Source organism: Martes martes (genome assembly GCF_963455335.1).
Source record: "Martes martes genome assembly, chromosome: 9".
Lineage (NCBI taxonomy): Eukaryota > Metazoa > Chordata > Mammalia > Carnivora > Mustelidae > Martes > Martes martes.
Window position 1 is genome coordinate 86,578,072 of NC_137896.1, and position 18,867 is coordinate 86,596,938.

General features: G+C 38.7%; 1 protein-coding gene across 9 annotated transcripts in view; it reads right to left on the reverse strand.

Annotated features, from left to right (window-relative positions):
* Positions 1–7,080: 7,080 nt before the first annotated feature.
* TIA1 (TIA1 cytotoxic granule associated RNA binding protein) overlaps positions 7,081–18,867 on the reverse strand; it is a 32,982-nt gene continuing 21,195 nt past the window's right edge. For 6 of the 9 annotated variants that reach the window (XM_080813789.1, XM_080813792.1, XM_080813793.1 and 3 more), the window contains 6 exons: positions 13,174–13,282; positions 12,687–12,782; positions 12,484–12,568; positions 11,991–12,114; positions 10,871–11,016; positions 7,081–9,775 (listed from right to left, as the gene is read on the reverse strand). In XM_080813789.1, coding sequence (XP_080669915.1) covers positions 9,649–9,775; positions 10,871–11,016; positions 11,991–12,114; positions 12,484–12,568; positions 12,687–12,782; positions 13,174–13,282 — 687 coding nt within the window. In that variant the 3' untranslated portion in view covers positions 7,081–9,648. Of the gene's footprint in view, positions 9,776–10,870; positions 11,017–11,990; positions 12,115–12,483; positions 12,569–12,686; positions 12,783–13,041; positions 13,283–18,867 lie in introns of all 9 variants that reach the window. The other 3 variants (XM_080813791.1, XM_080813788.1, XR_013967427.1) reach the window with 2 other exon arrangements.

The following is an 18,867-nucleotide window of genomic DNA, read 5'->3' on the forward strand; positions in this document are numbered from 1 at the left end:
GCATAAAGAATTGGCCTTGATTTGATCTTTTAGTTTTAGCTTTTATCACCTCACACCTAGTATTCTAGCTGGTAGTACCATCAGCACATGGCAGAAAACCCATTTAGTCAAAATCAGACTGTACAAGAAAAGTTTAATTGATTAAACTTGACAAACATGTATGAGCAACTATTATTTCGCAGGTACTGGACATTCAGGGTATTAAAGAAAACAGCTGTCAGCTTTTGGTTTAGTGAAGAACACAAGTTTAAAAAATATGATCATACAAATAAATACACCAGTTGGCCCCTTTAAGCTGTGTGGAGCTACTTATATGTAGATTTTTTTCATTACAGTATAATACTATTATGATTTTTTTTTAAAGATTTTATTTATTTGACAGAGATCACAAGTAGGCAGAGAGGCAGGCAGACAGAGAGGAGGAAGCAGGCTCCCCACTGAGCAGAGCACCCGATGTGGGGCTCGATCCCAGAACCCTGAGAACATGACTTCAGCCAAAGGCAGTGGCTTTAACCCACTGAGCCACCCAGGCACCCCAATACTATTATATTTTTTTTAAAAATTTGAGCAAGAGTGAGCATGCGTGGGGGGAGGGGCAGAGAAATAGGGAGCAGCAGATTCTCTGCTAAGCAGGGAACCTGACGTGGGCCTTCATCCCAGGACTCCAGGATCATGACCTGAGCTGAAGGCAGATGCTTAACCATCTGAATTACCCACACCCTTCCAGTTAGGATTTTCTTAATAGCTTTTTCTCTAGCTTCCTTTATTGTAAGGATAGAGAATAGGGGTGCCTGGGTGGCTCAGTCGGTTAAGCATCTGACTCTTGATTTCAGCTCAGATCTTGATCTCAGGGTTGTGAGTGCAAGCCCCATACTGGGATCCGCACTGGGTGTGGAGCCTACTTAAAAAAAAAATACAGTATATAATATTCATGACATACAAATTATGTGTTGATCAACTGTTTATATTACTGGTTAAGTTTTCCAACCAACAGTAAGCTAATAAAAGTTAAGTTTTGGGGAAGTCAAAGGTTATACATAGATTTTCAACTGTGCACAGGGTTGGTCCTCATCTGTATTGTTCAAAGGTCAACTGTATTAATTAAAAATTATGATAAATGCTATAAAAAGCTTTGTAAGATTTGAGAAGCTACTGATTTATGATTTAGATTGTTGGTAAAGGAATGCCTTTTAGAGGAGGAGACATTTAAGTAGAAACTTGAAGACAAAGTGGGCAAAAGGCAGATAGGTGGCAAGGAGCCATGGGAATGACAGGAGTCTCAGTCCCCACCCCACCCTTCTTTTCCTTGTTTTGTCAAACATCTTTTTTGCCAGTTGGCTCAATATTAGGCTTTGTCAATAGACGGCACTGGGGGAACAATGGAAGAGGATAGTGATGGGAAAGCACTTCCTTTATGGTATTAATTCTCTTTTTATTCAGTGCCAGTGGATCAGTGTATGGGAGACCCACTGACACTCCCCTCAGGGGTCTCTGGGACCTGTCCCAGCCAGCTGCATCCTCAGACTACACTCCCCCCCCACCCCGCCTGCACCCTCACAGCTGCATCCTTGGCAGCTTTGGCTACAGCAGCTTACAGATGTTTCTAGCAGTGATATACAGAATACCAAATTAAATAATGCTTAGTTTAAGTATACTCCTTGCACTGTTTGGGATTATGTTTTAATTTGCTAAATCTGGAGACCCTGGCTGTTTTCCCACCCAACAGACCATTGCTATAGACCAGCATCAGCCTGTTCATGCTCTCTGGCAACAGTAGATGACTTCTATCGACCAGCTATGGCCCATGCCCTCTGGCATGTTTCTTTGTCAGGCTGCACATTCTGTGGTAACCAAGTTCCCTTGGAAGAGGTCAGAATCTCAGGGCTCTCCTTCCTAAATCTCTAGTTCCCTCCTTGACCACTGTTTATTAAGTAGTAGCTGCTTTCATTTTCACCTGCGACTTCTGGATCCCTTCAATGGTTGTTTTACCCCTTTTAGTAGTTAACCACCCCTTACTATTTAGCAATTATTTATATTAAGATATCCTTTTTGGGGTGCCTGCGTGACTCAGTCGGTTAAGCGTCTGCCTTCAGCTCAGGTCGTGATTCTGGGGTCCTGGGATAGAGCCCTGTATCAGGCTCCCTGATCAGCGGGGAGTCTGCTTCTCCCTCTCCCTCTGCTGCTCCCCCTGCTCCTGTTCTCTCTCAAACAAATAAATAAAATCTGGGGGAAAAAAGTCACGTCCCAAGACAGATAATTCATTGTTGCCAGAGGAGGGAGGTGAGAAAACTGGACAGGGTTCCTCTCCTACATTCTCCTAACAGTTTCAAATACAAATAAATGGAAAGGATAACACAGCACTTGTGCCATACTCTAATTAAAAATATGAAATAGCAAAACTTACCTAAAGTTTCCCTGGAGAGAACATATAAGAAAAATGTTCCCACAAAGCAGCTGCAAATAATACTCCAACCATCCAATGTGAATTAAACAAAACTAATGAGGGACGCCTGGGTGGCTCAGTTGGTTGAGCGGCTGCCTTCGGCTCGGGTCATGATCCCAGCAATCTGGGATCGAGTCCCGCATCGGGCTCCTTGCTTGGCGGGGAGCCTGCTTCTCCCTCTGCCTCTGCCTACCACTCTGTCTGCCTGTGCTCGCGCGCTCTCTCTCTAACAAATAAATAAATTAAAAAAAAAAAAAAACAAAACTAATGAAACAAATGCAACTAAGAAGTACAAGAATTCCTCACATCTGTCAGGATGGCAAAAATAAAAAACACAGGGAACAAGCGTTGGTGAGATGGTAGAGAAGAAGAAACCCTCATCTCTGCTGGTGGGAATGCAAGCAGTGCAGCCACTGTGGAAAACAGTATGGAGGTTCCTCAAAAAATTAAAAATAGAATTACCATATGATCCAGTAATCTCACTACTACTAAGTATTTCCCCAAAGGATATGTAAACATTAATTCAAAAACTATATATGCCCTCTTCCAATCTATGGCAGCAGCTCAAGTGGCCACTGATAGATGAATGGATGAAGATGTGGGGTTTACATACTCATACACACACACTATTACTTAGCCATGAAAAAGAATAAAATATTCCCACTTGCAACAACATGGATGGATCTGGAGTATAATCCTAAGTGAATTAAGTCAGAGACAAATGATTTGACTAGTATGTGATTTCACTTATATGTGGAATTTAAGAAACAAAACAAAGAAAAAAAGAGACAAACCAAAAACACAAACCATTAACTACAGAGAACAAACAAATGGTTGCCAGAGGGGAGGTGGGTGGGCTGATGGGTGAAGAGGTAAAAAGGATTGAGAGTAACTTACCTCAATGAGCGCTAATACATAGAACTGTTGAATTACTATACCATACACCTAAACTAACTCTACTGGAACTAAAATTAAAACAACAACAACAAAACCCCCCAACAACGCAGGGATGATATGTCCCTGAAGCGAAACAGAAATTGGTATTAACTTAGGAAACAGAAAATGACAAAACCATTTCAGAAATGAAGACTAGAACTGCGTTGGTGGCTCAGTCAGTTCAGCAGCCGACTCTTAAGTTTCTGGTTGGGTCATGATCTCTCAGGGTCTGAGATGGAGCCCCACATCAGGCTCCACGCTCAGTGGGGAGTCTGCTTGTGGATCCCCTCTCTCCCTCTGCCTCTCCCCTCATTCATTCTCTCTCAATCTCTAAAATAAGTAAGTCTTTTAAAAAATTACTAAATTAAAAGGAGCACAATGAGTCTGGAAATCATAGAAAGCATGTTACCAAACAAGAGATTAGAAATGAGAAAAGCAAACAAAAAGATAAAAAGAACTAAGAACAAATGATAGAAACAGATGATAGGCAGGGGAAATCCAACAATATTCTAAGCAGTGGAATACTATAAATATTTACCAATGTAATTCAGGAAAACTTAAATCTTAGTACATGTACTCTGCCCAGGAAGGGAATATTTCTTTAATGGTAGGAAACTTTTCCCGACAATTGCCTCTTCTCACCTGCCCAATTTTCTTCCAACATCAAAGTCTTCTTATCCTCTACCCTACTATAAAATGGCTCATTCTATGTAATTATCTACATAGCCAAACTGTCAGATGATCAAGTTGAGCCCTCTGACCATCGATCTTGAATCACTGCCGAGTTGCTTCACAGTTGTTATCCATAGATCCATGTTGGATCCAATTCCTAGACACATTTTTTTATTTGCTCTCATTTTTATGGTGCTTATCTAGTACCTGAGAACCAGTAAACTCAGGGAAGAGAATCTTTCAAGTCGCACATCTAAAAATTTTATTTTATGGTCACCCATGACAGTGCAAGTGTGTGTATAAAATATCACTGGATATATAATTCAAACTTTTGAAGGCACTACCCCATGGATTTCTAGTTTCTAGTGTTGCCGTTGAGTATTATTCTCAATTCTTCTGCTCTCTGGTAAATTTTATTCTCTTTATGTCTGGTGTCCTAAAGTCTAAAAGTCCTAAAGTGATGTGCCTTCCTACGGGTCTTTAATATTTATTGTGCTAATTTAGTAAGAGCTTTTTTCAATCTTTACACTCATAATTTTATCAAGAAATTTTCTTTTTTTTTTTTAAATATTTTATTTATTTATTTGACAGTTAGAGATCACAAGTAGGCAGAGAGAGAGAGAGGAGGAAGCAGGCTCTCGAGAGCCCGATGCGGGGCTCGATCCCAGGACCCTGGGATCACGACCCGAGCTGAAGGCAGAGGCTTTAACCCACTGAGCCACCCAGGCGCCCCAAGAAATTTTATTTTCTAATAAATTTCAACCACTGCTTTATTTTCTCAGTTCTCTTCCTGGAACTCCTGTTGGTTGTATTTAAACCTCCTGAATTGATTCCTATTTATTTTCCCCCTCTACTTTTATTGATTTCTGTTCTAGAACATTTCCTTTTAACATTCTCACTGAATGTATTCATATTTTAATTTCTTCTGACATTTTATTAGTATCCTGTTCTAATTTTTAAAAAAATTTTTAAGGTTTTATTTGACAGAGAGAGCACAAGCAGGCAGAGCAGCAGGTAGAGAGAGAGGGTTCGAAGCAGGCTCCCCACTGAGCAGAGAGTTTGATGCTGGGCTCGATCCCTCGACCCTGGGATCATGACCCAATCCAGACAGAGACGTTTACCAACCAGCTGAGCCCCTAGGCGCCCCTCCTGTTCTAATTTCTTAAAGTACCTTCTATTATCTGAGAATATTACAGTTCTTAGAAGTTTTTTGGATTCCTGAGAATTGGCTTTTTGTTTACATCTTTCAAGAACTTTTCCTCAATTTCTGGTGATATTTTTCTCAAGACTTTATTTATTTGAGAGAGACTGACAGATTGAGAGTGAGCGCACAAACAGGGGGGCTATGGCAGGCAGAAGGAGAGGGAGAAGCAGGCTCCCTGACAGAGAGCCTGATGCAGGGCTCGCTCCCAGGACCGTCTGATCACGACCTGAGCCAAAGGCAGACGCTTAACCAACTGAGCCACCCAGGTGCCCAATTTCTGGTGATCTTTAGCTGTCTTTATTTAAACGTTAAGCGCTGAACACCTGTTTGGAAGACCTGCCCAGGAAGACCTGGGCAGGGCTTTCTTAAGACTGTCATTCTCAACTATAAGGGGATTCTTGGCCAGCTTATTTTTGGTGGGGACCCTCAAATGTCAGCATCTGTCTTTTCTTTCAAAGGTTGTTTATTTTTTCCATATAGGGATCCTCCAAATCCTAGAGCTGAACAAGGATAAGCAGCTAGGAATCTCATTTACTTAGTATTAGTAAAATTGGACTTAATCCCTATTCTTAGCCCAGTAATCCTGAGTCGGATGCCCACTTTTTCTTTTTTTTTGTTGAATTACTATCAGAACTTTAGCCACTTCCAACTTCAGAGGCCATAATACAAAATCCTATTCAACCAAGACACATTCATGTATGTTTTATTAAGGCTCCTAAATCAAAATGTGTTGATTTGAAAGTAGCTTCTTCCAGTTCTTAACAGTCAAAATGCAGTCATAGGAAAAAATGGAAAAACCTCCTACAAAAAAATGATTTTGTTTTTAGAAATCATCTGTCATTGGGGCGCCTGGGTGGCTCAGTGGGTTAAGCCTCTGCCTTCGGCTCAGGTCATGATCTCAGGGTTCTGGGATCGAGCCCCGCATCGGGCTCTCTGCTCGGCAGGGAGCCTGCTTCCTTCTCTCTCTGCCTATCTCTCTGCCTACTTGTGATCTCTGTCTGTCAAATAAAAAAAAAAAAAAAGAAAGAAAGAAACCATCTGTCATTGAAAGAGGTTTGTTTGCGAGGCGCCTGGCTCAGAAGGTTAGGCCTCTGCCTTCGCCTCAGGTCTCAGGGCCTTCGCCTCATGGTCTCAGGGTCCTGGGATCTAGCCCCACATAGGACTCTCTGCTCAGCAGGCAGCCTGTTTCCTTCTCTCTCTGCCTATCTCTCTGCCTACTTGTGATCTCTCTCTCTGTGTCAAATAAATAAATAAAATCTTAAAAAAAAAAGTTTTGTTTTTTTTTTTTAAAGAGAAATCACCAACGTGGGGATTTGAGCTCACAACCCCAAGATCAAGTGTTGGATGTTTTCTACTAACCGAGCCAGCCAGGTGCCTCTAAAGGGTTTGCTTTTTAATTCCTACAAATACACTTAACTTTTCTAATTTAACCATAACTTCAAGAGCACTTAGTAAACCTAACTCTATTTGTATATACAATCTAATCCCTACCAACTGCCTTCTCAAATGTCAACTGAACTCTAACACACATAAAAAAGGAAAATTAGCAAGCATAGGGACAAAACAGGAGAATAAAACTACAATGTGGAACTCATCTTTAACAGGGAAATAGTATCAACAAGGAAAATGAGATCCTGGTTTCAAAATGAGTTAAATCTACAGAATGCCAATTCTTTTGTGGTATTAAATCATAATTCAATGCAAACCATGGTTTCTGGAATAAGGTTAAAAAAAAATCTAACAAATACCTGAGTGAATATAATATGGTTAAACCAAAAAGAAAAATCTTTCACACACAATAATCACTGCAAGAAGATCCCACAGGTTATAGAAAACATAAAGGAACTTTAATATCCAAACAGGGCAAAGAATACTGAATTAATGACCCATTAAAGTGTGAATCACTTCAGGTTCTTTACAGTACCAGATATATTATAGTAAAATCTGAATGCATATTGCAGAGAATGAAACCATTTTTAAAAACTTTAATTTCCTCACCTGATAGTAATACCAGTTTCATTTTTAGACTAAAAAAATCTTTAAATGATTTTAACACTAGGAGTAAGATTTAAACCAAAGTTAGCAATGTTCCTGAAATGTCAATTTGTTCAGTAGTAACTTTTTGAGAAATACCACTTTCTTCTCAAAAAGTAGTTAATATACACTTTAAGATTTGTGCAATAAGAAAATATACTGGCTAATAAAAAGTGTTACTTGAGAAAGCCAAAATGAAAGAAAAACTATACTTTTGCTTAAATTACTTATGCCCAAATAATTTACCCTGCAGTCCATAGATGTACAGGAAATAAAATATTTTTGAGTAAGAAAAATAATGAGGGTCCTAAAATAGAAACATAAACCAGAAGAATCTAAAAATAGCTTCCTGATATTTTATTGAGTATTTCATTTAAGCTGCTTCTGGTTGCATGCCCTGATCTGTAGACGTTAACAAGGAAATAAAATTCCCAAGTATTTAAAAAATTTACTCATCTTCCATAAAGCAACATTTAATGTATCAACACTTAAAAATACACAGTGACATAATGAAACATCAGTACAACTGCATAGAATTGAGCTCCAGAGAATTATACACTTATGAGCTGTCTTTCCTGGGCTCTGGTTTACATGAATATTGGCTTTAGAGACCAGTTTAATTTGCTCCTACCTGGAAAAGACAAGGCCAGGAAACTTAAGATTTCACAGGCCTTTTCTGCTGCTAAATGCTAGGAGCTCTCTGAAGGTCTTAAAAACAACAAACCATCCAAATAAGTATACTGGGGACTCTTCCCCTTTGTGAGTAAAGGAAGAAGAAAGTTTGTGACTTTCACTGAAAACAAAACAAAAATCTCCCACAACGTTTCTAAGAGACTCTGAAATGTACTAGAAATTTCAAAACTAGAACAATGCCATCAAAGATTAAACCTCTTAATGCTCGGAGCCACCCCAAAATTAAAAAATTGGGAACTCCAGGAAACAGGTACCAAAAGAATCAAAATAATGATTGCACTGAGGATTCTCCTCTTTGAAGGCTGTTTAAGGAGGTAGGATTTTAAGGTTTTTTTGTTTGTTTGTTTATCTTTTGGCCTCTGAACATTTAAAAAATGCTTTGCCCGGCTGGTCCTTCAGGCTAATTTTGAAGTTCACAATGAACTCCAAGCCTGATATAGGATATTCTACAGTTTCACAGCTGTCATTTGTACATATTAAAACTAAGTTGATTTACTCTTTTTGAGTAAATATAACTAGAAAATGGCAAATTAATATATTCCTTTACATACAACTTTGTGTCTCAAAATTCTTGAAAAACAAGAGCAGATGACTTTGTATTCAAAGACTACCAAAGTGTGTATTTGATATTCACATGCAAACAACTTAAAACCTTAGAAATCTCCTGTCAACTCTGCATGATGCCTTTAAGAAGGAAATGACATACAAAGCTTGCTAACTGTGCAAAATATTAAATTGCTAAACATTTTACAGAATGAAACAAGACATGTAAATGTAGAAATTGACACATGAAATTAACACGGGCTCATAAGAACTTCTCACATTTCAGAGATTTTCTTGAGTAGCAAGTTTTTGTTTTTATATTTCCTGGTACACAGCAGACTTTATCAGAGAAGATAAAAATCCTTTAAACAAATCCAAGAGGGAATTCTTGAGGCACCTTCTCATATAAAACACAAAATGAATGCAATTATCAATCCATCTGAGAAAAGTTTTCAATCTAAGTGAACATCATTTTTTTCCCATTTAAGTATATTTTACAGAAATTTAATAAGGCAAGACAAATTTGTGAAAAATGTAGTTACAAAAATGATGTAAACTAATAATTTATATTTTAAAACCCTGAAGGGAAACAGTGGAGATGGGACAGTTCAAACAATGTCTTAAAAAAACAAAAACAAAAACAAAAAAATAAACCTAAAACAGAATTGTGCACAAGCTGAAGATTACAAAGAACTTCTAGACTTTGCACAGTTTTGGTTCTTCATTTTTTTTGACATCTTTATATTACATGTTTTAAATCATATCAGGAATGCAAACTAGAACTGCACACTACTTTAGTGGAAAAAAGTTCAACATTGTGCAATTTTCTGCCTCTTAATTTTAAAAAAGTGGCAGCAATCCCTGCATTTGTATTTGAAACAAGGATCTGAGAAACTTTATCAAAAAAGGTAATGAAGGCAAAAATTGGCAGACATCCAGCATCTTGTTTCTTTTTAAAACAGTGTGGATGATAAGTAATTTCATGATTAAAAAATGAATCTTTTAAATAAATACATTGTATCTGACATTTGCACTGACTGATTTGATAAATCTTTAAGTAAACACGGCTTTACTACACTCCCTGTAGCCTCAAGCCACTGGCTTTAGATTATGGAGTCCTTTTTCACTGGGTTTCATACCCTGCCACTCGGTACCCTGCAGGCTGATTAGGCAACATGCTGCCATTCTGTCCTGGAGGTGGCTGCACTCCATAATTTGGTCCCATCCATGGTGCGGAAGACTGTGTCTGACTGGTAGAAAATGTGAAAGAAGCAGAGAGGAGGGGAAATCCACTGGTTAAAATAAAATGTAATGCCAAGGAAAAAATAACATATACATGGAAAAAATACTTTTACTTAAGCCCAAATATGAGAATAATGGTTATGCCAGGGAAAGCAAAGGCAAAAGTTTTTTCTCTCAAAAACAAGCATCCTCATAGGTTTAATTTGTGCAGTTTGATTTTGTTGGTTTAATACAGCTAAAAAAATAAAAAAATACCCTTTACATTTATCCCCTTTGAATTCAGAAAAAAGTCATTTCTGACCTCAGAAAGGAAAACTGTGCATCTGGGTTAGACATACACTGAACTAGTCACTACCTGAAAAGAAACTTGATCATTTGGCACAAGAGAGACTACCACTTACATTACTCAAAGAAAAAATTAAAACACCTATTAGCATATGAAAGCTCATAATATTTTTCAACATTACAAATATAAGGTTCTTTTAATTTTTTAAAGATTTTACTTTTAAGTAAACTCTACATCCAACATGGAGTGCAAACTTACAACGCCAAAATCAAGATTCTTATGCTCTAATGGCTAAGCCAGCCAGGCAGCCCACAAATATAAAATTCTCTTAAAATAAAAACTACGAAGTATTTTTAGTTTCTTTTTCAAAAATTTAAGTTTCATAATTCAAGGTGTATAAAGAAGTGTCCAAATAACAATGTGTGAAGAAACCCTATAGCGCACAAAATAAAAAGCGTAACAAAACACAAGCATCAAAATAACTGTATCCAAGAATGGCTGAATGATCAGTAGTCACGTAAAAAGCTTAGCAGTTATTAAGCTCTTATTTTTTTACCTAAATATTAGTTGATTCATTACTAAGTATTACCAAAATTCTTTTAATACTGGTTATGCCCCAGAGCAGCACATTTCCAGATAAACTTTTAAAGAAATACACTTAAAACTATGTATTAAAAACAGTTCTAAACTAAGTCCTTCAAAGGCTAAAACTTGCTTTAGACAGAGGACCACATTAGCTACTAATTATTTAAAGTCTCTTCCTAAGTTCTTTTTTCAAAGGCTAACAACAAAAAGGGAAAAGAGAAAATATGCTTACTTAAATCCCTGCTGATTCCATGCTTGGCCATACATTCCATATGCAGGTACCTGCCAACCATTAGGCATATACTGGCCGATTTGTTGTGCATTTCCATACCACTGGCCCCACTGGCCATAAGCTTGTGGATATCCAATTTGATTCTGCTATTAAGTAAAATTGTAACAAGTAATTTAGTATTATTTGAAGTTACATGTACACATACAGTACCACAAATGTACCACAATTTGTGATATATCACAAATATATAGGGATAATACATTAGGCCATCAGTGCAATTAAAATAAAAGGATAAACAAGAGTTTAAAAGAGGAATGAGTTTAAAAAAAAAAAAAGAGAGAGTGAGGTTATACTACTGTAACTCTATATGATGCTCTAAATGGCACACTCTTTGTAAGGGAGTAGGTAATGTCCCAGTAATAAATATCAAACTCAGTACAACGTTTAAGTGTTTTGTAAATTAAACTAGATAGGGAAGACAGAAAAGGATTACTTATTCCTATATTTAGTTTACCTAAGAAAGATATATAGCCTATATAGTTTGGGATCTTCTTATTCCTATCTTGATGCTCCACTTACAGTTTCTTCACAGAAAACTTTTTTTTTTAAAGAGTACAAGAGCATGCAAGACAGGGGATATTAAGCAGACTCCATGTCCAGCACAGAGCTGACCCAAGGCTTGATTTCGCAACCCTGAGATCATGACCTGAACCAAAACCAAAAAGTCAGATGCTTAACTGACTGAACCACCCGAGGCGCCCCTTCACAGAAATCTATGGGATCACATTTGAATCACTAAAGCTGCTGGGAAAAACAAAAGCAGCAAAATCTAGAAAAAAATGCCAAGGCTCTAAATATATTTATAGCTTTTGTTTCAACCAAGTCAAACACGTTTGTGAGTTCTCCAAATAGTATGTGAATAAATCTACCAAGTGTTAAGAAAAAAGCCTGAATACCCCATTAGGTACACTACAACTCTAAAACTATAATACATGTAGGAAGAGCCCTTATGTATTATCATTTTAGCTAGAAACTATTAACAAGGATTATCAATAATTTCACTTTAAAATAATCTATTATTAGCCCAGCAATTACTGTCCAAAGTAAAGAACCCTCTCACCTGTTGCACAGGATTTATCATATCAAGAGTTTCTTTCCCCCAATAGCATTTCACCACATGACCTTCAATGGTAGTTCCATTAACAGAAACGATTGCATGTGCTGCACTTTCATGGGAATTGAACCTATTGAAAAGAATATTAAGAATCAGCAATATAAACTGTTTAAAGTACTTATGAATAAAACCTATTCTTAAAAATCAAGCTGAGCCTGAGGTAAAACAGGCACTTCACATGAAAGAGTAACATGGTGTACTTTCTTCCATATATTTCCCCCCAAATCTTCTAGTCCTGAAAAAATGTCCTCTAATAGAGAATGTTTTATTGATCTTGTGGTTATAAGGAGGGAGCCGCTAAAACACAGTGGTAAATGTTGCTAAATGCTAGAGAAATTTCTATTTCTTTACAATCAAGGTTAAATTTTTAAGAATACTACTAAGTGAAATATTCAAAATGATTTCTAGGGAAAAAGCTTTTTTTTAAAAGCACCCATACCGAACAAATGAATATCCTTTATCTGGAAAGACTCGAATTTCCATTATTTGTCCAAATGGTGAAAAAGTCTGACGCATTAGTTGTTCTGTTAGACAAAAACAAAAACAAAAACAAACCAAAGCAAGTTATATAAAATCCTACAGACATTAAGCTTTTCATTTAAAAAATTAACCTCAAATGCCACACAGGTAAGGCTCCCATACCTGTCAGCCCAGAAGTGACACCTCCACAGTATACAGTACAGTTGCTCGGACTAGACTGATTTACAACCTCATCATATGATAGCTGTTTGGTGTTTGCTGGGGAGGGAAAAGTTTAATATTTTAAATTCATTAAATAATGAATTTATCAGAAAGAGAAAAGCAGCCATCAACTATACTACTGTAATGGTAATTTTTACCTTAACCAAAATGCTTACATAATACATAATACATTTGAGGATTAAATCTCCCCCAAGAATGTCTAAAAAATTACTCAATATTCTCTATTTAATAGGAGACTTGACATTAGAGACAATATCATTTATTATTTAAAATTACAAAAATGAAAACTAAGTACATTTTCAACAGTAGTCTTGATTTGCTTCTCATCTATTTCTGCAATAAGTCTCCGGGAACAGCTCTAACATTTAAAATCTAGTGTATTTTTCTCCAAAATTCCACATTTCCTTTTCTTCTCCAATACACCTACACTCATATGTACTCTTTGGAGCTGGAGGCTTTCGGGTTGCCCAGTTAGTTCTGATTTGTCTTCCACCAAGCCATTGGCCACCCATCTGTTGAATGGCGTTTTCCGCATCCTGTTCCGCACAACATTAGAAATGACAAAGAAGCTACCATTAGTTGATGTTGAAAGACTATTCGCAGTAGAGAAAATTCAGCTGCTTTTCACAAATGTCTACTAAATGAAAATGCTTTATAAAATACACAATATAGGGGCACCTGGGTGGCTCAGTGGGTTCAAGCCTCTGCCTTTGTCCCAGGTCATGATCTCAGGGTCCTGGGATCAAGCCCCGAGTCGGGCTCTCTGCTCAGCGGGGAGCCTGCTTCTCCCTCTCTCTCTGCCTGCCTCTCTGCCTACTTGTGATCTCTGTCTGTCAAATAATAAAATAAATAAATAAATAAATAAATAAAATCTTAAAAAAAAAAAAAATACACAATATAGGGGCGCCTGGGTGGCTCAGTGGGTTAAAGCCTCTGCCTTTGTCCCAGGTCATGATCTCAGGGTCCTGGGATCAAGCCCCGAGTCGGGCTCTCTGCTCGGCGGGAGCCTGACTTCCTCTCTCTCTGCCTGCCTCTCTGCCTACTTGTGATCTCTCTTCCTGTTAAATAAATAAATAAACTCTTAAAAATAAATAAATAAATAAATAAAACAAAATAAAATACACAATATACAATGTGCTTCCTAAAGTGCAATGGTGTTTTTAAATTACTTTTCTTTTATTTGGATATCAGACTTCAGGAATGTTAACTACCTGAAAAAGTTAAGAGCCCCAGAGCCCTTATGAGATAGCTGTTATAAAGTTCATGTAATAATCAGGCTATTATGGATAAAAATCTCACTTTACACAATCCAACAAACTTATAACAGTATTTGGTTTCTCATTCATCCAACAAGTAAACACCGAACAGCTGTAATGTTCTAGGCAGCAGATTAAGTGTTAAGGATTCACTGGTTAATGAGACAGACGTGGTCTCTGCTGCCACAGAACTGACATTCTTTTGGGGCCACAAACTTATTACAAATTGTGGTAAATGCCATGACAAACAAAAGGATTGGGGTGCCTAGGTGGCTCAGCTGGTTGTCTGCCTTCAGCTCAGGTTACCATCCCAGGGTCCTAGATGGAGCCCTGTGTCAGGCTGCCTTCAAGGAGCCTGCTTCTCTCTCTGCCTGCCAATCACCCTGCTTGTGGACTCTAACACATTAAAAACAAAACAAAACAAAACAAAAAAAACCTTTTAAAATTAAACACAAAAGGATGACCTAGAGAATATGGGCTCTGGGATCTATTTCAGACAGCATGATTAAAGAAGGTCTCTCTAAAATCTATCATTTACGTTGAAACTGAGAGGAACAGGAGGTAGCCAAGTAGAAACTCCAGGGAAGAAAGCCCTGGTGGAAAGAAAAGCACTGCAAAGTGTGTTCTCATAGGAAAGTTTGGTACATATCTGAAAAAAGCAATATATTGGGGCACCTGGGTGGTTCAGTCGGTTAAGGTTCTGCCTTCAGCTCAGGTCAGTATCTCAGGGTCCTGGGATGGAGCCCTGCATTGGGCTCTCTGCTCAGCGGGGAGCCTGCTTCCCCCTCTTTCTCTCTGCCTGCCTCTCTGCCTACTTGTGATCTCTCTGTCAAATAAATAAAATCTTCAAAAAAAAAAAAAGAGTAGTGTTGGTAAAGAGTGAGAACAAAAGCCAGCTTACAGTGAACTGAAAAGTAAATGAGGTACAATTCTGATTTGTGTGTATGTGGGCTTGACCTAGAAAGAATGAACAGGCAAATTCAAGGCTAAAGGCCAGTCTTAAGACAAATAAAAAGGATCTGCAAATTCTTACAAAGAAACCAACATTGTCTACCATACTTACCAGTTCAAATTCCAGGACATATTTATTGTTGTGGGTTGAACTGTGTCCCTTAAATTGAAATAAAGTCCTAACTACCACCTGCTCCCAACTGTGAATGTGATCCAAATTGGAAATAGGATCTTTATAGATGTATTAGTTAAGATCACTCTAGGGGTGCCTGGGTGGCACAGTCAGTTGAGCGTTCAACTCGGTTTTGGTTCAGGTTGTGATCACATGGGATGTGGGATCAATCCCCGAAACTTTGGGCTCCATGCTCAGCAGGGAGTTTGCTTCAGGATTTTCTCTCTGCCCCTACCCTCACTCATGAATGCTCTAAAATAAATAAAATCTTGGGGAACCTAGGTGGCTCAGTTGGTTAAGTGTCTACCTTTGGCTCAAGTCATGGTCCTAGGGTCCTGAGATAGAGCCCCACAATGGGATCACTGCTCAGAGGGGAGTCTGCTTCTCCATCTCCCTCAGCCCCTCCCCACCCCACTCATGCTCTCATCTCTCAAATAAAATCTTTACTGTGATTTCACTCATAGGCAGAATCTTTTTTTTTTTTGGTATTAACATATAATGCGTTATTTGTTTCAGGAGTACAGGTCTGTGATTCATCAGTCTTACACAAGTCATAGCACTCACCATAGCACATACCCTCCCAGTGTCCATCACCCAGCTACCCCATCCCTCCCACTACCCCTCCACGCAAGCAATAAATAAAATCTTTAAATAAGGGGCACCTGGGTGGCTCAGTGGGTTTAACCTCTGCCTTAGGCTCAGGTCATGATCTCAGGGTCCTGGGATCAAGCCCCACATCAGGCTCTCTGCTCACCGGGAAGTCTGCTTCCCCCCTCTCTCTGCCTGCCCCTCTGCCTACTTGTGATCTCTGTCAGATAAATACATAAAATCTTTTTTAAAGAAAAAGGTGAGATCATCCTGGATTAGGGAAATCCAGTATGAATGATGACCTTGTAAGAAGAGAAGACAATGTGGACACACACAGCAGGAAGAAGGCCATGTGAAAACAAAGGCAGAGACCAGAATGATGTAGCTACAAGCCAAGGATAGCAAGGATACCAATGATTGTTGACAACGGTCAGAAAGTACAAAGGGAGAATTCTCCAGAGCCTTGAGAGGAAGCACGGCCATGGTGACAACCTTGATTTTGGACTTCTACCTCTGGAACTTTGAGAGAACAAATTTCTCTTGTTTTAAGTCATTCAGTTTATGGTACTATGATATAGCAGCCCTAGGAAACTAATACAACTATTGATAAAAGAGGGGGAAAATTTTGTATGGGATGTGTGTGTGTGTGTGTGTGTGTATGGTTGTGAATACGAGACGAAGAAGCGGAAGCATATGGACAAACATTCTGAGAAGTCTGATTCTGAATTACAGCAGAGAAATGGGGAGATACATAGGAAAGGGATACGGGTAAAGTCTGTGTGTGTGTTTTTTGTTGTTGTTGTTGTTGTTGTTTTTTTTAAAGGGAGGCTCCATGCCCAACATGGGGCTTGATCTCACAACCCTGAGATCAAGAGTCACATCCTCTACCAATCAGCCAGGTACCCCAAGCATGTTTTGATTAATACATACTAGAAACATGTTTTTTCTTTTTTCTTTTTTTAAAAAAGATTTTATTTATTTATTTATTTGACAAACAGAGATCACAAGGAGGCAGAGAGGCGGGGGGAGGGGGCAGGCTCCCTGCTGAGCAGAGAGCCTGATGTAGGACACGATCCCAGGACCCTGGGATCATGACCTGAGCTGAAGGCAGAGGCTTTAATCCACTGAGCCACTCAGGTGTCCCGAAACATGTTTTTTCGTTCACAGGAACGATCCAGTGGAGAGGGGAAAAACCAATGACACAGGGCAAGAGAACACCAAAGAACATATCAGTCAATTCTATTTATAGAAAGAAAATTTTCAAAACAGAAAAATCTACAGTAGTAGTAGATTAGTAACAGTAGATACAGTAGTAGATTGATAGCTGCTCAGGGCAGGGGTGCCTGGGTGGCTCAGCCAGTTGTGTCCAACTCTTGATTTTGGCTCAGGTAATGATCTCAGGGTCATGAGGTCAAGCCCTGTGTGGGGCTCCACAATGGGCATGGAGCCTGCTTAAGATTCTCTCTCTCCAGGCCTGGGTGGCTCAGGTTATGATCTCAGGGTCCTGGGATCAAGCCCCGCTTTGGGCTCTCTGCTTGGTGGGGAGCCCGCTTCCCCCACTCTCTGCCTACCTGTGATCTGTCAAATAAATGGATAAAAATCTTAAAAAAAAAAAAAGAAAAAGAAAAAGAAAAAAGATTCCCTATCTCCCTCCCTAGCCTTCCCTCAAAAAAAAAAAAAGTTGCTCAGGGTTGAAGAAGAGGGTATAGAAAGAAAAGGACAGTGAGTGCCAAAGAGTATGTATCTTTTTGGGGTGATAAAAATATAAAATTGTGATAGTTGTAGACATTCTAATTTATAAATTCAACTCCATAAGAGTTGATTTTTTTTTTAAGATTTTATTTATTTATTTGACAGACAAGAGATCACAAGTAGGCAGAGAGGCAGGCAGAGAGAGGAGGAAGCAGACTCCCTGCTGAGCAGAGAGCCTGATGTGGGGCTCGATCCCAGAACCCTGGGATCATGACCTGAGCCGAAGGCAGAGGCTTTAACCCACTGAGCCACCCAGGCATCCGTTATAAACATTCTAAAAACAACTTAATTGTACATATAAACAAGTAGATTTTATGGTATGTGAATTATATCTCAATAAATGTATAGTAGGGGAAAAAAAGAATAAGCATAGGAACAAGGTCCTTGAAAAGGCAAGAAAAGTTAAGATCCCAGTTTTAAGTGCTTTGGCCTCCACAGGAAGGACACTTCTTCTACTGTAACAGAAGAGGAAGGTGGATGATTTCTATGTAGGTTTGATGGTTCAAAGCTGAGGGAATTCCTGTACAGCTTCTGTTTTCTCACTAAGGCATTAATCTTGTCTTTGGGGTGATGCTGGAGAAAAGAGGAATACTGAGGAGATAGGAGGGGGCATGAAACAGTTGTAACAAAGAATGGGAACTCAAATTTACACTAAAGAAACAGGTTTGCGAAGATAGTACCATGCACTCATTTACCATGTTAACCATTAAATTAGAAACAAAACCAACTGACTCAGTTTTTCTTTAGCAGAATTTTGTTACTTCAGAGTAAGCAGAAAAGCTATGTTCCACCAATACTGGAATTTGCCCACAGCATGCTTGACATGGCAAGACAGGCAAGAGAGTTGAGAGTAGCCACAAGTAGGGCTGGGGCACTTCACCACACCAGAATGCTGCCAATCACATAAAACAAATTTTATAGATACTAAAATGTGAACTGAGGACATTAAAGTACTTTCTCAAAGTTACCCTACCATGGGATGGCTATTAGGATTCAAATCCAGTCTACGGCCGTACCACCCTGAACGCGCCCAATCTAGTCTGATCTCGGAAGCTAAGCAGGGTCGGGCCTGGTTAGTACTTGGATGGGAGGATTCAAATCCATCTCTGGCTGACTCCAGAGGCCATATACAGACATTCTTTGCCGACTCTATGCATTAGTGATTTCTATATAGCAGGGACCTATATGTCATAATCTCAAATGGAAAAAATTAGTTCTTAGTCCACAGAAGCCTATTTCCCCAACATAACACAAATCATTAAAATCCTATATATCAATCTTCCAAGGAGCTCACATTAACTGCGGCTATCAACCCACTGCATGAAGTATTTTTCTACTTTTGCTAAATATTTTGTTATGATTAACAGTAAAGCTTTTGAAACCAGTAATATTGTCGGTTTTT